The sequence below is a fragment of the Mytilus trossulus genome, chromosome 7 (genome assembly GCF_036588685.1).
Source record: "Mytilus trossulus isolate FHL-02 chromosome 7, PNRI_Mtr1.1.1.hap1, whole genome shotgun sequence".
NCBI classification, from domain to species: domain Eukaryota; kingdom Metazoa; phylum Mollusca; class Bivalvia; order Mytilida; family Mytilidae; genus Mytilus; species Mytilus trossulus.
The window spans coordinates 6,761,756-6,776,630 of record NC_086379.1 but is presented as its reverse complement, the minus strand read 5'-3'; the positions used below and the strand labels follow the sequence as shown (position 1 = coordinate 6,776,630).

The following is a 14,875-nucleotide window of genomic DNA, read 5'->3' as shown; positions in this document are numbered from 1 at the left end:
TGTTGTGTTATTGGCACTCATACATATATGCTATACCTACTTTAAACTTTTATAAAGGAAACAAAACGGTAAATACGTTTTGTAATTGCGAAACTTAGGCCGTGTTCACACCAAACGCCGTGTAGAGTAAACATGTTTACAATTAGTTTAGTGTAGTGTACACTGGTTTCACATTACATTTGTTCACATCTATACACCTTGTTTAGCTACCTGTACATAAGATTTGTTCCCACTTGTAAACTACATGTCATTTAAATGTTCATTACGTAGAACTGAATTCAAAATTTTTGTAAAATTTTTTCTAGCGGTAAGGGAACAACCATTTGACTTCAAAAGGAGGGGGGGATGGGAATGGAAATATTCCGATCCCCAATTTGATAAAAAAAAAAATGATCATACAGATGATAAAAAAAAATATTCTGAATCAAGAGTTTCCCCTTACATTATAGTGTTAAATATTGAAAAAAAAGTAGTTGATCACCAGCATCGAAAAAAAAAGGAATAAAAACGTACGCGCGAAAAAAAATCTGACTCAGATAAAAAAAAAAAATAACCCTCCCCCTTTTGTTAAATTAAATGGTTGCTACTTTATTAAAGCAATTTTTATAATTTGCAGTAGTTTGAATATACTAGAGATGTCTCGATAACGCATTAGAAAACGTTAGCTGCAATAGCGTGCTTACAGCCGGAAAAAAGGATTGAGCTATTAGGGATCACTACATTTTTTATCTTTTCTGTTCGTTTCAAATGATATTTCTTCTCCAAGGAGTATTTGGTAAAAGAATAAGGTAACGTTTTTTTTTTAATTTATTTTACGTGTTATTTAACGGAACTGAGATACTGGACAAACATATCATTTACCTCACACTTTTTCTAGTCATGCATTTATGCGTGAATCGTTTTTTGAGGAAAGACCAGTGGCGAATATTTCTGTGTACGTCAAGTCCATTCGGGAAGACCTTTTCAAATAAATTAGGCAGCAACTATTTACTTCATTTTTGTGGAGGGGGAGGGGGGCGTGAGCTATTGATTTTTTTTAGGACAAATTTTGGTGACAAGTCGAAATCAATTTTAGCATTATATATATATAGTGCAGCTGAGGGGGAAACAAACAATATTTTTTCAGGGCCAAAAACTGGAAACATTTTTTGTTTCCAAAACAAAATCCATAGCTCACCACCCCACCCCCTTACCATTATGTTTTATACTCGACTATAATAGCCCCCCCCCCCCCCCCCCCCCGAAAATCAATTGGTTGCTGTCTTATGGGTTCGGCAATGATGCTGCTTTGAGTCTTGATTAGTGGTTAATAAAGTACGTTAATTTTGTTTTGACAAAAAAAAAAAGCTGTAAAATTTAGACAACTAATAATTATCAAAAATATCACTTTTACTCAAAAATAGTTTCCTCCTTAAATATATACACGATAAAACTAATGCCCTAAATGCCTAGTTTTGTATACACTTAAACTACACAAGGCCTACATTGACTATCGACTGTGTGTAGGTAAAACATGATTTAAACTACATGTAAACATTGAGTTTTATCAATGGGAACGCAATTGTGTTTAGTTTACGTGTGAGTTACACTAACACAACACCGAATTTAGGTCAATGTGAACACGTCTTTAACGAGTGTGGAGTTTGATGTGTGATTTAAAAATATGCTTAAACAAGGAAAAGAAAGGAACAAAAAAAAAGAAATAGCAATAATATTTCCTTTAAAAAAACCACAATATGTTATGATCTATGACCCCAATACTCTGATTCAATATCGTGAAAATATTATCACTGTCTTATTCAAAGAGATGGAAAACCTCTCACAATTGTTTCCCACGAAAAAGGGGAATGTTTTTGAATTATCTTCTAAAGTCAGAAGGAAATGTTGTTCACAGTCTAGTATCTTAAATTACATCTAAATGAATGGAAAGTGATGCTTGGTTTGGTATTGTGATATTGTTTTGCTTTCTCGTTGCAGTTTACGAGTACTTTATTTCAAAAGACGCACACATCACTTACACCACATACGTCAGGAAGGAAATATTACATTTTCAGCTAACGAATATTGGCAACGATAACGGGTTAGGAGATAAACACGTAGACAACTGCGTTATATACCATAAATAAAACAAAGCATCTTCATCATCTAATACATCTACAATAATGTCCTCTCATACCAAGACAAAAGCAACATACTCATCATTTGTTATAAAACTCGTGTTGATTAATGTCTATTCCACGTTACGATAAGGTAAAAATGTGCTGTAACAATTACGTAAATTTTCAATTTTGAAAGTAAATATTTATATCTAAAAGATCGTAAATTTCAAATACTTAAATCTATTGGCAGCTTTGCTGACATATTTAGTTTGTTAATAAAAGTACACGGTTTCTACGATTTGGAATTATGACTGTGGAGAATTCGTGTTTTCTTATATTAGTATTTATTTGATGAAAAACATCCAGAGTTTCGACGTGGTTGACCATGTTTCCTCGGGGTAACAATCTACATTTTGTTCCACCCTCTGAGCTTTGTGCTATTTATATTATGTCCTTTTATACACATTGTGGTGGGCAACTGCTTGTGTGTACAAGAAGGAAGGTATAGATAAAAAAAAATACAAATATGTTAACCTTAACACGTATTCATACATGTATGTCAGGAACAATGGTCCCAAAATTTTGTTAGTTTTTCGGATAACATAGTGTGAATGGCCGAGCTGTTTTGTTTAATAATTTCCCAATTTATTTCTCATATTTATCATTGAAAAGTACTGAAATGTAAAAATGATGTGACTCACATAGAAAGGAGTAGCTTAATGAAATATTTAGATGAATATATATTTTTTCTGAAATAGTATATTTCTTTTATCTTAATTTTGTACTGAGCCTTTGGCAAACCCCAGATTACAAACCATTAAATTCAATATATGCTTTGTCAAATCAGAAATTGTCGAAATTTATGGTTTGAAGAAATTAAAGTTTTAATATACGTACAATATTTACGATTATTAATGTGTATATCTTTATCTAAATGAAGACATTACGTGTCAAAGGTTATCGATTACAGTTCGACTAAGAGGAATTACATGCCAGCTTTAAATATTCTTATCTTTGTTTTAAAGTTTGGGATGATAAAACAATACAGTTATTATAACTAATAACTTATTTAACTGCACCAGATGCGCATGTCGGCAGTTTTTAATATCTCTTCGGTGATGTTGAAGACCAATATAACTGAAATGGGTTAAACGTACAGGAATAAAATTTGAGAATCTGTCATTTGCTGTATAATCAATAAGCATAGATGTTGTGTTTTTTTTTAATGTTTTTTGTCCATCTAGCTTTTTTTTTATTACATATTCGGTATCTAATGTAAATTAGTATATTAATTTGATGAGATGTTTCTTGCAACTTTGACCTGCTATTTACAAATCGTACATATAATTACTATAATTGTAATTAGTTGTTCTTGATGTATCTGAACAGATTTTTATCGTGTGTTTAATTTTCCACGATATAATAAAACTGTTTAAATGGCACTTAAATGCATGTAGGACAGATTATTTTTTCATCAGAAGCGAAACATGCGTAAGTAATAATTAATACAAAGGAGTTGACAGTATTTTTAATAGACTGGTTTACTTTTATAAATTGTTATTTGGATGGAGAGTTGTCTTATTAGCACATTTTCCTATATATTCTGTTTTTATTGTTTTTGTAACGAGATCTGCGGATTGTTTGATATTAAAACATATGGAAATAATAATTGACCAACTGTATGAAATCATGAACTGAATATTTATACTTATTTATAATACTACTATTTTACCAGAAGTCTGTTTTCTTTCAAGTTAGAATCGAAAATACGATTCCCGGTCAAATGATTCTTGATTAATGCAATGTATAGAAATTAAGGAGTACATCTTCGGATTTCAAATGTTCGGCTTTGAGCGTTCCTGAGGAAGGTAAATTCAGAAAAGCGGTTCGGAAATTATAAGACGTGTTGTTTTCCATTTTTTGTCTAGACTTATATTAAAAGTAATTGTATAAAGTCCGAGATTGCATATTCGTTAAGTAAGTGAGTGAATGTTTGGGATGTCCTTTGGTGTCTGTCGTTGATGGAAGATATTCGTTGGTGTTCTGCGGTTTGCATGTTCTGTCGACTTATATATATGTTTTATGTGCGTTTCTCTGTGATGAGTGTTCTAGATGTTTATGGATTATTGCTCTTCATCTTTTATATAAACTTTGGATTTAAAATATTTTGGCCACGAGCATCACTGAAGAGACATGAGCATCTAGTGTTATTCTAGCGTGTGTTTGTGCTTCATTTTTTGTCACATTTTGTGCTGTTGTTTTTAGCTATTATTATCAAGATTGTCATATAACCAGGTTCCGCCGACCATGTTTTCTTGAAATGTTCTGTACCAAGACAGAAATATGGCAGTTGTTATCAAATAGTTTTTTTTTCTTCTATATCTGTTGGCATTTGTTTTTGTTACACTCCAGTTTTCCTTTTGTTCCTTTGTATTCCTCTTATAGTGCATGTCTTTCCTTCTGTTTTATACCCAACTGCGGCCAAGCTTCGCGATAGGTCGTGCGACATAATCAGACAAACAAACTTTATCAGATTAACTCTCTTAGGAACGATCGTTTTCATTGGTCAATTCAAACCTTCGACCTCACACCTGCAAAAATAGAACACACGTACTTTAACGTTGAATGGACTGATTAATATTCACGTAGCTGGTCAAGGTCGTCTAAAGCTTCCATCGTCGTATTCGCATACATGATTCTAATCACAATTCTAGCCTAAAGTGAAATTCATTTGTGTTATAATTTTCTGCAATTAATTGGTAGTAAAGTTTAAACTTTAAAATCTTAATAGTTAAAATATTCAATTTAAATATCTTCTCTTAATCAAGGGACGACATCAAAAGTTTAATGTAGGATAAAAAAAAACTCAATTCACATATTTTTTTTCATTGACACACCCAAGTTGCTTATCCTGCCTTCTCTTTTACTCAATGGACTCGATGAATTAACGTTGTACTTGAAAAATGAAACTGTATACTTTACTACAAACACTTTTCATATTGTTTGCCAAGTTTAAGATATTCTTCATAGAATAGTGATTTTTTTCTGATTCCATTAACTTGAAGGAAAAAAATAAATTCCGAAATTGTAAGTAAATTCCTAACATGTAACACGCTTTGTTAAGAAAAAATGGAGATGGCCAATCATGGCACAGCGGATAATTAAATGAAGTTTATACAAACGATATAATTCGTGAGGTTTTGCTATTCTCGGTTGAAAAAACGAACGTAAATTATATATTGATTTTCCCGTTTGAATGGTTTTACACTAGTAATTTAGGGGCCCTTTATATCTTGTTGTTCAGTGTGAGCCAAGGCTCCGTATTGAAGGCCGTACTTTAACCTATAATGGTTTACTTTTATAAATTGTTATTTGGATGGAGAGTTGTCTCATTGGCACTCACACCACATCTTCCTATATCTATGTGAATAGAAACAAACAATGTCTGTATTCATTAAATCATTTAAATGTATTTATAAAAAGGTGAGTTTCATCTTGTACATACATTTAGTCATCCTTAATTTCTTTGATATTTTTTTTATCAGTTTATCATACACGTTTCGTTTCGTATTTTATTTCAAATACGAATACATACTACATATACTTTAGCGGATTGTTCAACAATGTTATGCAACTCTATTGTTACAGTATAAATTTAAAAAATAAATATTCACCCATTCATAATCGAAAACAGTACATTTATATGTAATATAGAAGATGTGGTATGATTGCCAATGCCACAACTCTCCACAAGAGACCACAATGACACAGAAATTAACAACTAAAGGTCACCGTACGGCTTTCAACAATGAGCAAAGCCCATACCGCATAGTCAGCTATAAAAGGCCCCGAAATGACAATGCAAACACAATTCAAACGGGAGTTGTTCCTTATAAACTACGACATTTCTCACAAGTATTAATATGTATTTAGTTCCAAACATGTGAAAGAAATAATCTTCGCTGAATTCATTCAGGTGCACAAATGATACGATTAGTTATTTTGTTTCTATCTTTTGGGAACAACTTCCTCCTTTTATGGTAGCTACTGTGTGTATGTTTTAGCATGAAAATAATAAAGGAGGAATGTCAGTGCAACCCATCATTAATTATTGTAAAGCAGGATCAGTATTATGAAATACTTTATAAGTGACTACGACATTGTAAGGATTGTAACCTATCGTAGGTATGAAAGAAATTAAAGGTTCATTTATTCATCCGTATAAAAGCGGCACATGTATTGTATTGTATCCTTATATTTCTCATCATGCCGGGTACAAGATAATTGAGTTGCTGCATGCATAAAGAACTTAGAATATCAGTATACTTTTTCGAACCCACTATTTGAAGTTAGCAAAACATTTATTTAAATCTTTTGGCCAAAGGTTTGTAAACTATACAAATCATTGTTTTTACGTTCGTAGTAACATAGTAAATTCCATTGTCGGTCACCTGTGTCAATTCACGTGCACACTGACTAGACTGACTACATTGCTGTTGTATTTAAATCTTTCGGCCAATAAAATGAGACGTTACAAGTTGTTTGTTTATGATACGCCAGAATGTTATCAATGAACTATCAAATGCTAAACTTCACTGCATATCACTGTAGTTTAAATTTGTGACTTGAATTTTTTTTCTATCAATCGATTTTTTTCTTTTAAAAACCGGTATACTACTGTTGCTTTTATTTAAACTATGCTTTTGTTTCTTTTTTGTTTTATCAACTTTTCAATGTATTGTAAATGTGGATTAATTTTTTATCATGCTCATCAATTTTCATGGATGAGTGAAATCTTGCATTTTTATGGATATTTGATTTCGTGGTTTTGTCAATCTCTGCATGCAAAATTCTTTATTCGTTGGACACTTGAATTCGTGTTTTACATGTACCCACGAAACCCAAGAAAATTGGTATCCAACGAATAATAATGAATCCACAGTATAATAACACGTACAATGCATATGAACTAACTTGTTTGGTTCAGGGTCATTTCATATTTGAACCTGTTATCCTTACAATTAATGATACAGATACGTGTAAATTTTAATATAAAATCAATAAATGCCTTTGGTCCTTTTATGGCTGTAATTTGTGCTTTAATTAAGAATAAAAAGTTAAACAAAAAAACTTCCGAACTCCAAGAAAAATCAAATTTTTAAGTCCTTTTTAGTCGTAAGTGTAATGTCATGATGACTTAGTATAAAAATCCTGTGACCTCAGTTTTATCTTATCAATGTTAGTTGTCGGGTTATTTCATTGTCTGTAATATGTTGAGTGTCTTTCATTTGCTTTTTGGATTATTGTTCGTGTTCGGATGTCAAGCTTCTGACAAAGAACAATATCGCCGACTTCTTCTGAATGATCCTGATGTGATTGGTAACCGACTGGCACATCTCGAGTCAAGTTTACAATCTGTTACAAATTCTCTCACCGATTTGCAAACAAAGTATGGAACCTTACAGAAAGATCTGGCGGCGGAAAAGGCACAACACATACGTGATATGCTGACTTTACAGGGTAAGTTTTTACAAAATATTTGTTTTCATTGAAGATGAATGACAAATACAAACGACCAAGTAGATTTGATATCGATGTATCAGCAATATACTTGCATCTGTTTGTTGTCAAGTTGTATTTTTTACTACAAAGCAATATGATTGAGATATTATATGGTTGAGACCAAAGTCGAAATTGTAAAACATAAATCTTAAAACAGAATACACGGCTATATCATTCGATTCGAACATTTGAAGGTCAAAAGAAAATATGGTGCAAATGGTCAGATATCAATACCAAAGGTCACACGTCGTTTTCAAGGAAAAGCAAAATTTAATATCCAATACCAATTAAAATTCTTTTTTTTTAGTAGAGCGTTTCAAAACTTGAACCTATTTTCTTCCGTATTAAATTTTTATCATAATTAAAGTAGAAATCTATTATTAATTGTCTTTTCCGAGTAAACGTATGCGACTGTACATCAAGAAGGATGGTTTTCAATTCAAAACGATGTATTTATTTCAACTGAAATGATCCACAGCCGATGAAACTATACAGAATGTATAAATAATATGAACACACATTTAAAATATGCATTTTTTTTTATATAACTATATCTTTTATAATGATTGCATGATTGTACTGTACTCTGTTGAATGTTGCATACAATTTGCAAGAAGCAACATTTTATGTGCAAATTTGTTAAGTCTTTGTAAAAATTGTAATTACTTTTTTTCACAAGACATTCCGTAGTAAACAAGCAAGAGTAAACATGTGTACTGCAACATTTACATTAACCAAGTGGTTAATATTTATCTAATTAATCAACATAATGTGTACACCATTATTTTGGAATATTTTTTTTGTATCATATGCATACAAAAAAAATATTCCAAAATAATGGTGTACACATTATGTTGATTAATTATATTTAATATCGTTTATTCTCAACGACTGACGTTGACAATGATGTATATAACAAGTTTGGCTAGCCCCAAACCAGGTTCAACCCACCATGTTTTCTTAAAACGTCCTGTACTTAGTCTTGAAAATTGCAGTTGTTTTCTTATATTCAGTTTATGTGTGTGTTGCATTGTCGTTGTTGTTTCGTCGTTTCCCCCTGATGGTTGATGTGTTTCCCTCGGTTTTAGTTTGTAGCCCCGATTTGTTTTTCTTTTGATCAATTTATGACTTTCGAACAACAGTATACTACTGTTGTCTTTACTCACTTCAGAAGTACAAGTTGGTGTTTGAAACATAAGAAGACATGTGTTAGTTTTCTCGTTTGAATTGTTTTACATTGTCTTATCGGGGCCTTTTATAGCTGACTATGCGGTATGGGCTTTGCTCATTGTTGAAGGTCGTACGGTGACCTATATTTGTTAATGTTGTGTCATTTTGGTCTTTTGTGGATAGTTGTCTCATTGGCAATCATACCACATCTTCTCTTTTATATGTGACAGATATATAAATTTAATTTTTAACCGGCTAAAATTGGGGCAAATTCCGTACATCCTCCATTTTTCTATATGTGTGTTCGGAATAAACACTATATTGTATTAAATGGGTCCAGAGATGTTAACTGCATTAAACTGAAACGATGTATTAACTAAAATGATAAGTAAGACATTATTCATTTACAGTGTTCCCCCTTTATCATGTTTAAAGGCTTTTCAGGAAAGCGTATTGTTTAGTATCTAAATTTCTTTTCAGGTCAGAGTTCTACCTATATTCGATGGGGAAGAAGCAACTGTTCCGGAATTAACACTGAACTTGTTTATTCAGGTAGTCAAAACTATCAATTGGGGGTAAACTGATTTAAAAATATCTTACCTGCATCAAATATGCAAGTTTAGTGTTTTTACAGTCTTTGAAACTATTGGTTAAGGCATATGTCACACTTATGCTGTTTGAATATCAGAAGGATTTCATTTCTATTTTCAAATATAAGTGACCAAATAGGGTTCTTATCAAATCTTCTACCTAACTAATTGTGAACTCTTCTTCGGTGCGACAGACTTAACTAGATTCGGATAAAAATGATGAATGAATGTAAAAAAGATGGCCATTTTATCGATGCACCCGATTTTTCTTTAAAATTTTGCTACACTGACATAACAATCGACTTTAAAAGTTGATTTCGTTTCAACATAATGAATGTTGACATGTTTTTGAAACAACACACAATGCATTTTAAGAATATTTCGGTCCCGTTTTGTTCGAAGCTGTAATATTTTGGTGGATCTATAATTATTTGTCAAGTACCAGTTTTCGTAGTTATCGACGGTACATATGTATACAGATATTCAATGTTTAACGCAAAACCTATTTTCTAAAGTTTTTTATACGAAAATTTAAAAATAGACGAAAATCAATTTTTTCTGCAATCCCCGATAATTGGTTCCCATAAAATAATTAAATCCAGTGTATACTTTGATGTATTAGAAATGTTAAACTTATTGATAATTCAACAGGTTATGCTGCTGGTGAAAAATACACCTGGAGTTCCAGTTATAAAGGTGGTGCTTCAAATATGCTGTGTCTCCCGAATAATCCAGAACTAAGTGATAAAGCTGGATCAGGAGATAGCTTTATCTTCGGTACAGAATTTGAAGGTAATCTGTTTGCCTCTGATTCTGATGACGAAGACGTACCCTGTGCCTTATGTAGGAGTAGTAATACAGCATCATCAGTAATGATTCCTGGTAGGAAAACATGCTATGCTGGATGGAAAAAAGAGTACAATGGGAAACTCGCTGCTAGCGCATACAGTTACACCCCATCGCCTTATATCTGTGTAGATGCCAATCCAACGTATGTAAATGGGGGACAGCAAAACAACAATGATCACTTGTTGTACGTCACAGCGATGAAATGTGGATCATTGCCTTGCCCTCCATATAAAGATAACGTCCAAGTCTACTGCGTAGTCTGTTCAAAATAAAGATATAGGTTTCCTTTAGTTTGTTGTTTATTCTGTATTTATTTCATTTAATTTGAAATGACACCTTTTTACTTCTAGAACTTCACCATCATAAACCTTTTTATATATATATTTTCATATGATGAAATCATAATCTTTCAATCAGTTTAATTGAAGTCTGGAGCTAGCATGTCAGTAAACTGCTAGTAGTCTGTTGTTATTTATGTATTATTGTCATTTTGTTTATTTTCTTTGGTTACATCTTCTGACATCAGACTCGGACTTCTCTTGAACTGAATTTTAATGTGCGTATTGTTATGCGTTTACTTTTCTACTTTGGTTAGAGTTATAGAGGGAGGGTTGAGATTTCACAAACATGTTTAACCCCGCCGCATTTTTGCGCCTGTCCCAAGTCAGGAGCCTCTGGCCTTTGTTAGTCTTGTATTATTTTAATTTTAGTTTCTTGTGTACAATTTGGAAATTAGTATGGCGTTCATTATCACTGAACTAGTATATATTTGTTTAGGGGCCAGCTGAAGGACGCCTCCGGGTGCGGGAATTTCTCGCTACATTGAAGACCTGTTGGTGACCTTCTGCTGTTGTTTTTTATTTGGTCGGATTGTTATCTCTTTGACACATTCCCCATTTCCATTCTCAATTTTATGTACATTTAGTAGTTTTCCGGTTTAAATAACTCGAAGGCAGAGAACACATACTTTTAACTTTATAATCACGATCTAGAGAACACCATACCAACAACCTATACTTACTGACTTCATAACAAAACATTTAAGTATATTAGTGATAGTATCTTAAGGAAATTATGTCTTAACAATATCTAACGAATTACCGTGTTATCGTCGAGAACGATTCCAAAACGACAAACATCTAAAATTTGTCTCTATCCTCGGGGAAACATTCAAACTATGGTATCCATGTTAACAAAACAAACGGTACCAATTTTCTTGCACCAGATGCGCATTTCGACAATACATGTCTCTTCAGTGATGCTCGTGGCCAAAATATTTGAAATCCAAAGCTTATATAAAAGATGAAGAGCTATAATCCAAAAGATCCAAAAAGTATAGCCAAATCCGTGAAAGTTCCTTACAGTGCTCGTGACAGGTATAATGTTAATACGAAGATGTGGTTTGAATGCAAATAAGACAGCTCTCAATCTAAGTAACAATTTATTAAAACTTAACATTTAGCTCAAAGTACGGTCTTCAACACTGAGCCTTGGCTCGCACCGAACAGCAAGCTTTTAAGGAAAATAAAATGACTAGTGTTAACAATTCAATCAGAAAAATCAACGGTTTTATCTATAAATATGCACTACACTTACAAACTACAACTACTTGACAATAGGCTCCTGACTTAAGACATGTACATAAACATACAGCTGGTATAAACGTTCATACAGGTGCCAACCTTAACCTTAACATAAAACAGTATTAATACACACATTACAACATACAAAGACACACTATATATATATAAAATATCAATTGAATGACTTAAGGGAGCTCGCTTCTCAGTTCCAAAGTAATTAACTTTTCAAAACACTAGTTTATTAAGATAGGGGGTTCTTAAAGGAATCCAGAGAGCAAAAAAAATATATAGGTCGCCGTACTTGTTTTCGAGATATATGCCATTGAAATTTTGGCGGGAAAATATTCTCTCTTGACTTTTCATAGCCTTATCATTGACAAGTTGAAGTTCTCAAAAACTGTTAAAAAGTAATTAAAATTTTATAAGACTTTTATACATTGCTTATCATAATACATGTAAAAGAATTTTAAAAAGAAAAATGGGGGTCACCAGGCAAATTTTTTCCAGGCATTCAAATGGATCAAACCAGAGGATTCCGAAAATCTGTCAAAAGATCCAAAACATGACTAGCCAGCTTCCTTAACCCCTTAAAAACATTTAAACAAAACAAACGTAAAACATTCACTGAACGAATAACTTTGATTTATGTCACAATATAAATAAAAAAATATGTAGGAAGAGTGTTAGTGAATCAACTCTTATCTGGAACAAAATTGCGCTAAATTTTGACATCATACAATGGTTAATTTTTAAAAATAGTATAGTGTTGCTGTTAGAAGTAAAATTGCAAATTTAGTAAATTTGTTGTTCATGGTATGAATACAGAAGTACATGTAAAACTTACCGTCATGATACTAAACACGTTTCAAAGGTGGTACATACTACAAATAGTGAAACTAGATATCCCACAAACAAGTGAAGATTGAATTAAAGAATCAATATTTTATTAAGAAGTCAAATTAAGATGAAAGAACGATTTGAGAGTACTTGCAGTTACATGTACTTATAAATAGATAAAAACAAACAACAACGAACAATAAAAATCATGCATTAGAGTCTAAAGTCAATTAAAACACATCGATTCAGGAAATACACAGATTATAGCTTCGTTAAATATGCTCTAAATTGCACATTTAAAAGAACCTAAAGCAAAGTGACATAACCATATCAACGAAAAAAATAAAAGTTTATTTAGTCATTGCGAGTTTCCTCTAAAACAAAGTCTTTTGTATTTTCGACATACCTTTTGATATGCTATAAATCAAGAGAGTTTCGTACATTTTGGAAAGTTATATTTGTACATGGTACTATCTTGTTGTTTTACTTTTATATCATTTGATTTAAAAGTAAACTTTAACTTTTCGTTTTTAATTTTCTGTTACTTTGGTATTTTTATAACTTTACGCTTTACAGAAGTTAAAGAAATATCTAGAGTGGAACGTTAAGACAACCTACCTACATTTAATATTTATAACTGACTAACGATAACTGTATTCTGATGAATCACAAGAGTAGCTGTATAACACGTAGATGTATGGTTTTATTCCCGATTAGACAACATATCAAATGACATTATTATAAAGAAATATATGTCAATATGTTGCCTTCAACAATGCATAAAACCAATATCGTGCTAAACAGTTCAAAGGAGAGAAATAAAAAAAAAGAATGATTTGAGACCAAAACAGATTATATTCTCGTTATTGATATGTATGAAATATTTTTCTGGATACACAATCAATTGTTTTGTAATGTTCTTGCGAAAACAATAATTGAACAGATATGTTTCAATGATAAAACTTGCAGATGATAACTTTTTTTTACTTTTCCGATCAAGTAAGAAAAGCACAAATTTTTTATTCCCCAAATGTTTTTACAAGTATCGATTCCATCGTCAATTTCAGTGATTGGAGTTTCCTCTATTTTTAAAGCTACTGATGAAACCGAAGGGGACCAACCACAGTCCAGTGTGTTTATCTATTTTTATTTATTGCTTCTTCTTTCTACTGCTTACGTTACTATTCCACTTTTCTAATGTGATCCGTGTCATCCATCGTATTTATCTTTCAATATGTAGTCTCTAATATGCTCTCTTTTGAACGTCATTGTTGTTACTCAGACTGATAAAAATACAGATTTCTTAATGCCCGCTTAATTAATCAAAATGTGTATCTCGATCGTATAACGTTTTATGTAGACTCCTTTTTTACTCATGACTACGTATATTTCCTTTTACTGAAGTAGTCTCGAATATATACTGAGCCAAAAAAGTTTAGCAACACTTTTTTTCCAATTTTTTTTATGTTGTTTCTGCAATTATTTTGTTTTAAACATCATTGATATAATCCTTAGATTTACCTGTAATTTTTAACAGTCTTACTTTTTTCTGGATGATTGATTTCGCGCCATTTAAGCTTTCCACGTGTAATTGATGTTTTACCTTCTGTACCTGTACTTTTAAAACGAAATTTAAATTTTTTGTTTACTAACGTTCAAAAACCCACCATTGGTAAGAAAAACACAGAAAAATTAGAAAACATTGCATGGGGCGTCAACCTGGCCTCCCCGAAAATGACCGTCAGAAGGCTATTGGAATGGTTGATGCCAAAATGAGAGTTTCTGATGTCGTGGCTTGATTAAATGTGCATAAGTCAACAGTTTAGAGACTAACAAACAGATATCGACAAATTGCAACTGCACGGGATAGGTCGATATGTCGTAGACAAAAACAAACTACCGTCAAGGGAGGAGTGTTACTTTCGCTTTACATGAAGACGTGAACAAGTTTTTTTCCGGCCACAAGAATAGTGCATTGATTAAGGGCAGCTGCTGCTGTGCCTGCCAATCCTTCATTGATGCACTTAGGGCATGGCCGAGAAATTGATTCTGAATAACACTATACTCATTCCGCATTTTGACCCTCTCGCGCGCCATACAAAAAAAAATCCTAATGAATGTGAGTGATTAACATTCATGTTGCTTCTGACATGTGATTATTTTATGTTTTTATTATTAAAATCAT

General features: G+C 32.2%; 2 protein-coding genes across 2 annotated transcripts in view; one reads left to right on the top strand and one right to left on the bottom strand.

Moving 5' to 3' along the window:
* Positions 1-14,875, bottom strand: part of LOC134724557 (TGF-beta-activated kinase 1 and MAP3K7-binding protein 1-like) — a 381,784-nt gene that overhangs the window by 181,643 nt on the left and 185,266 nt on the right. The window lies entirely within an intron of this gene.
* Positions 7,370-10,542, top strand: LOC134726130 (short-chain collagen C4-like). Its single transcript, XM_063590528.1, has 3 exons — positions 7,370-7,619; positions 9,312-9,383; positions 10,073-10,542. Exons 1-3 carry the CDS (start codon positions 7,370-7,372, stop codon positions 10,540-10,542), a joined length of 792 nt encoding a protein of 263 aa, XP_063446598.1.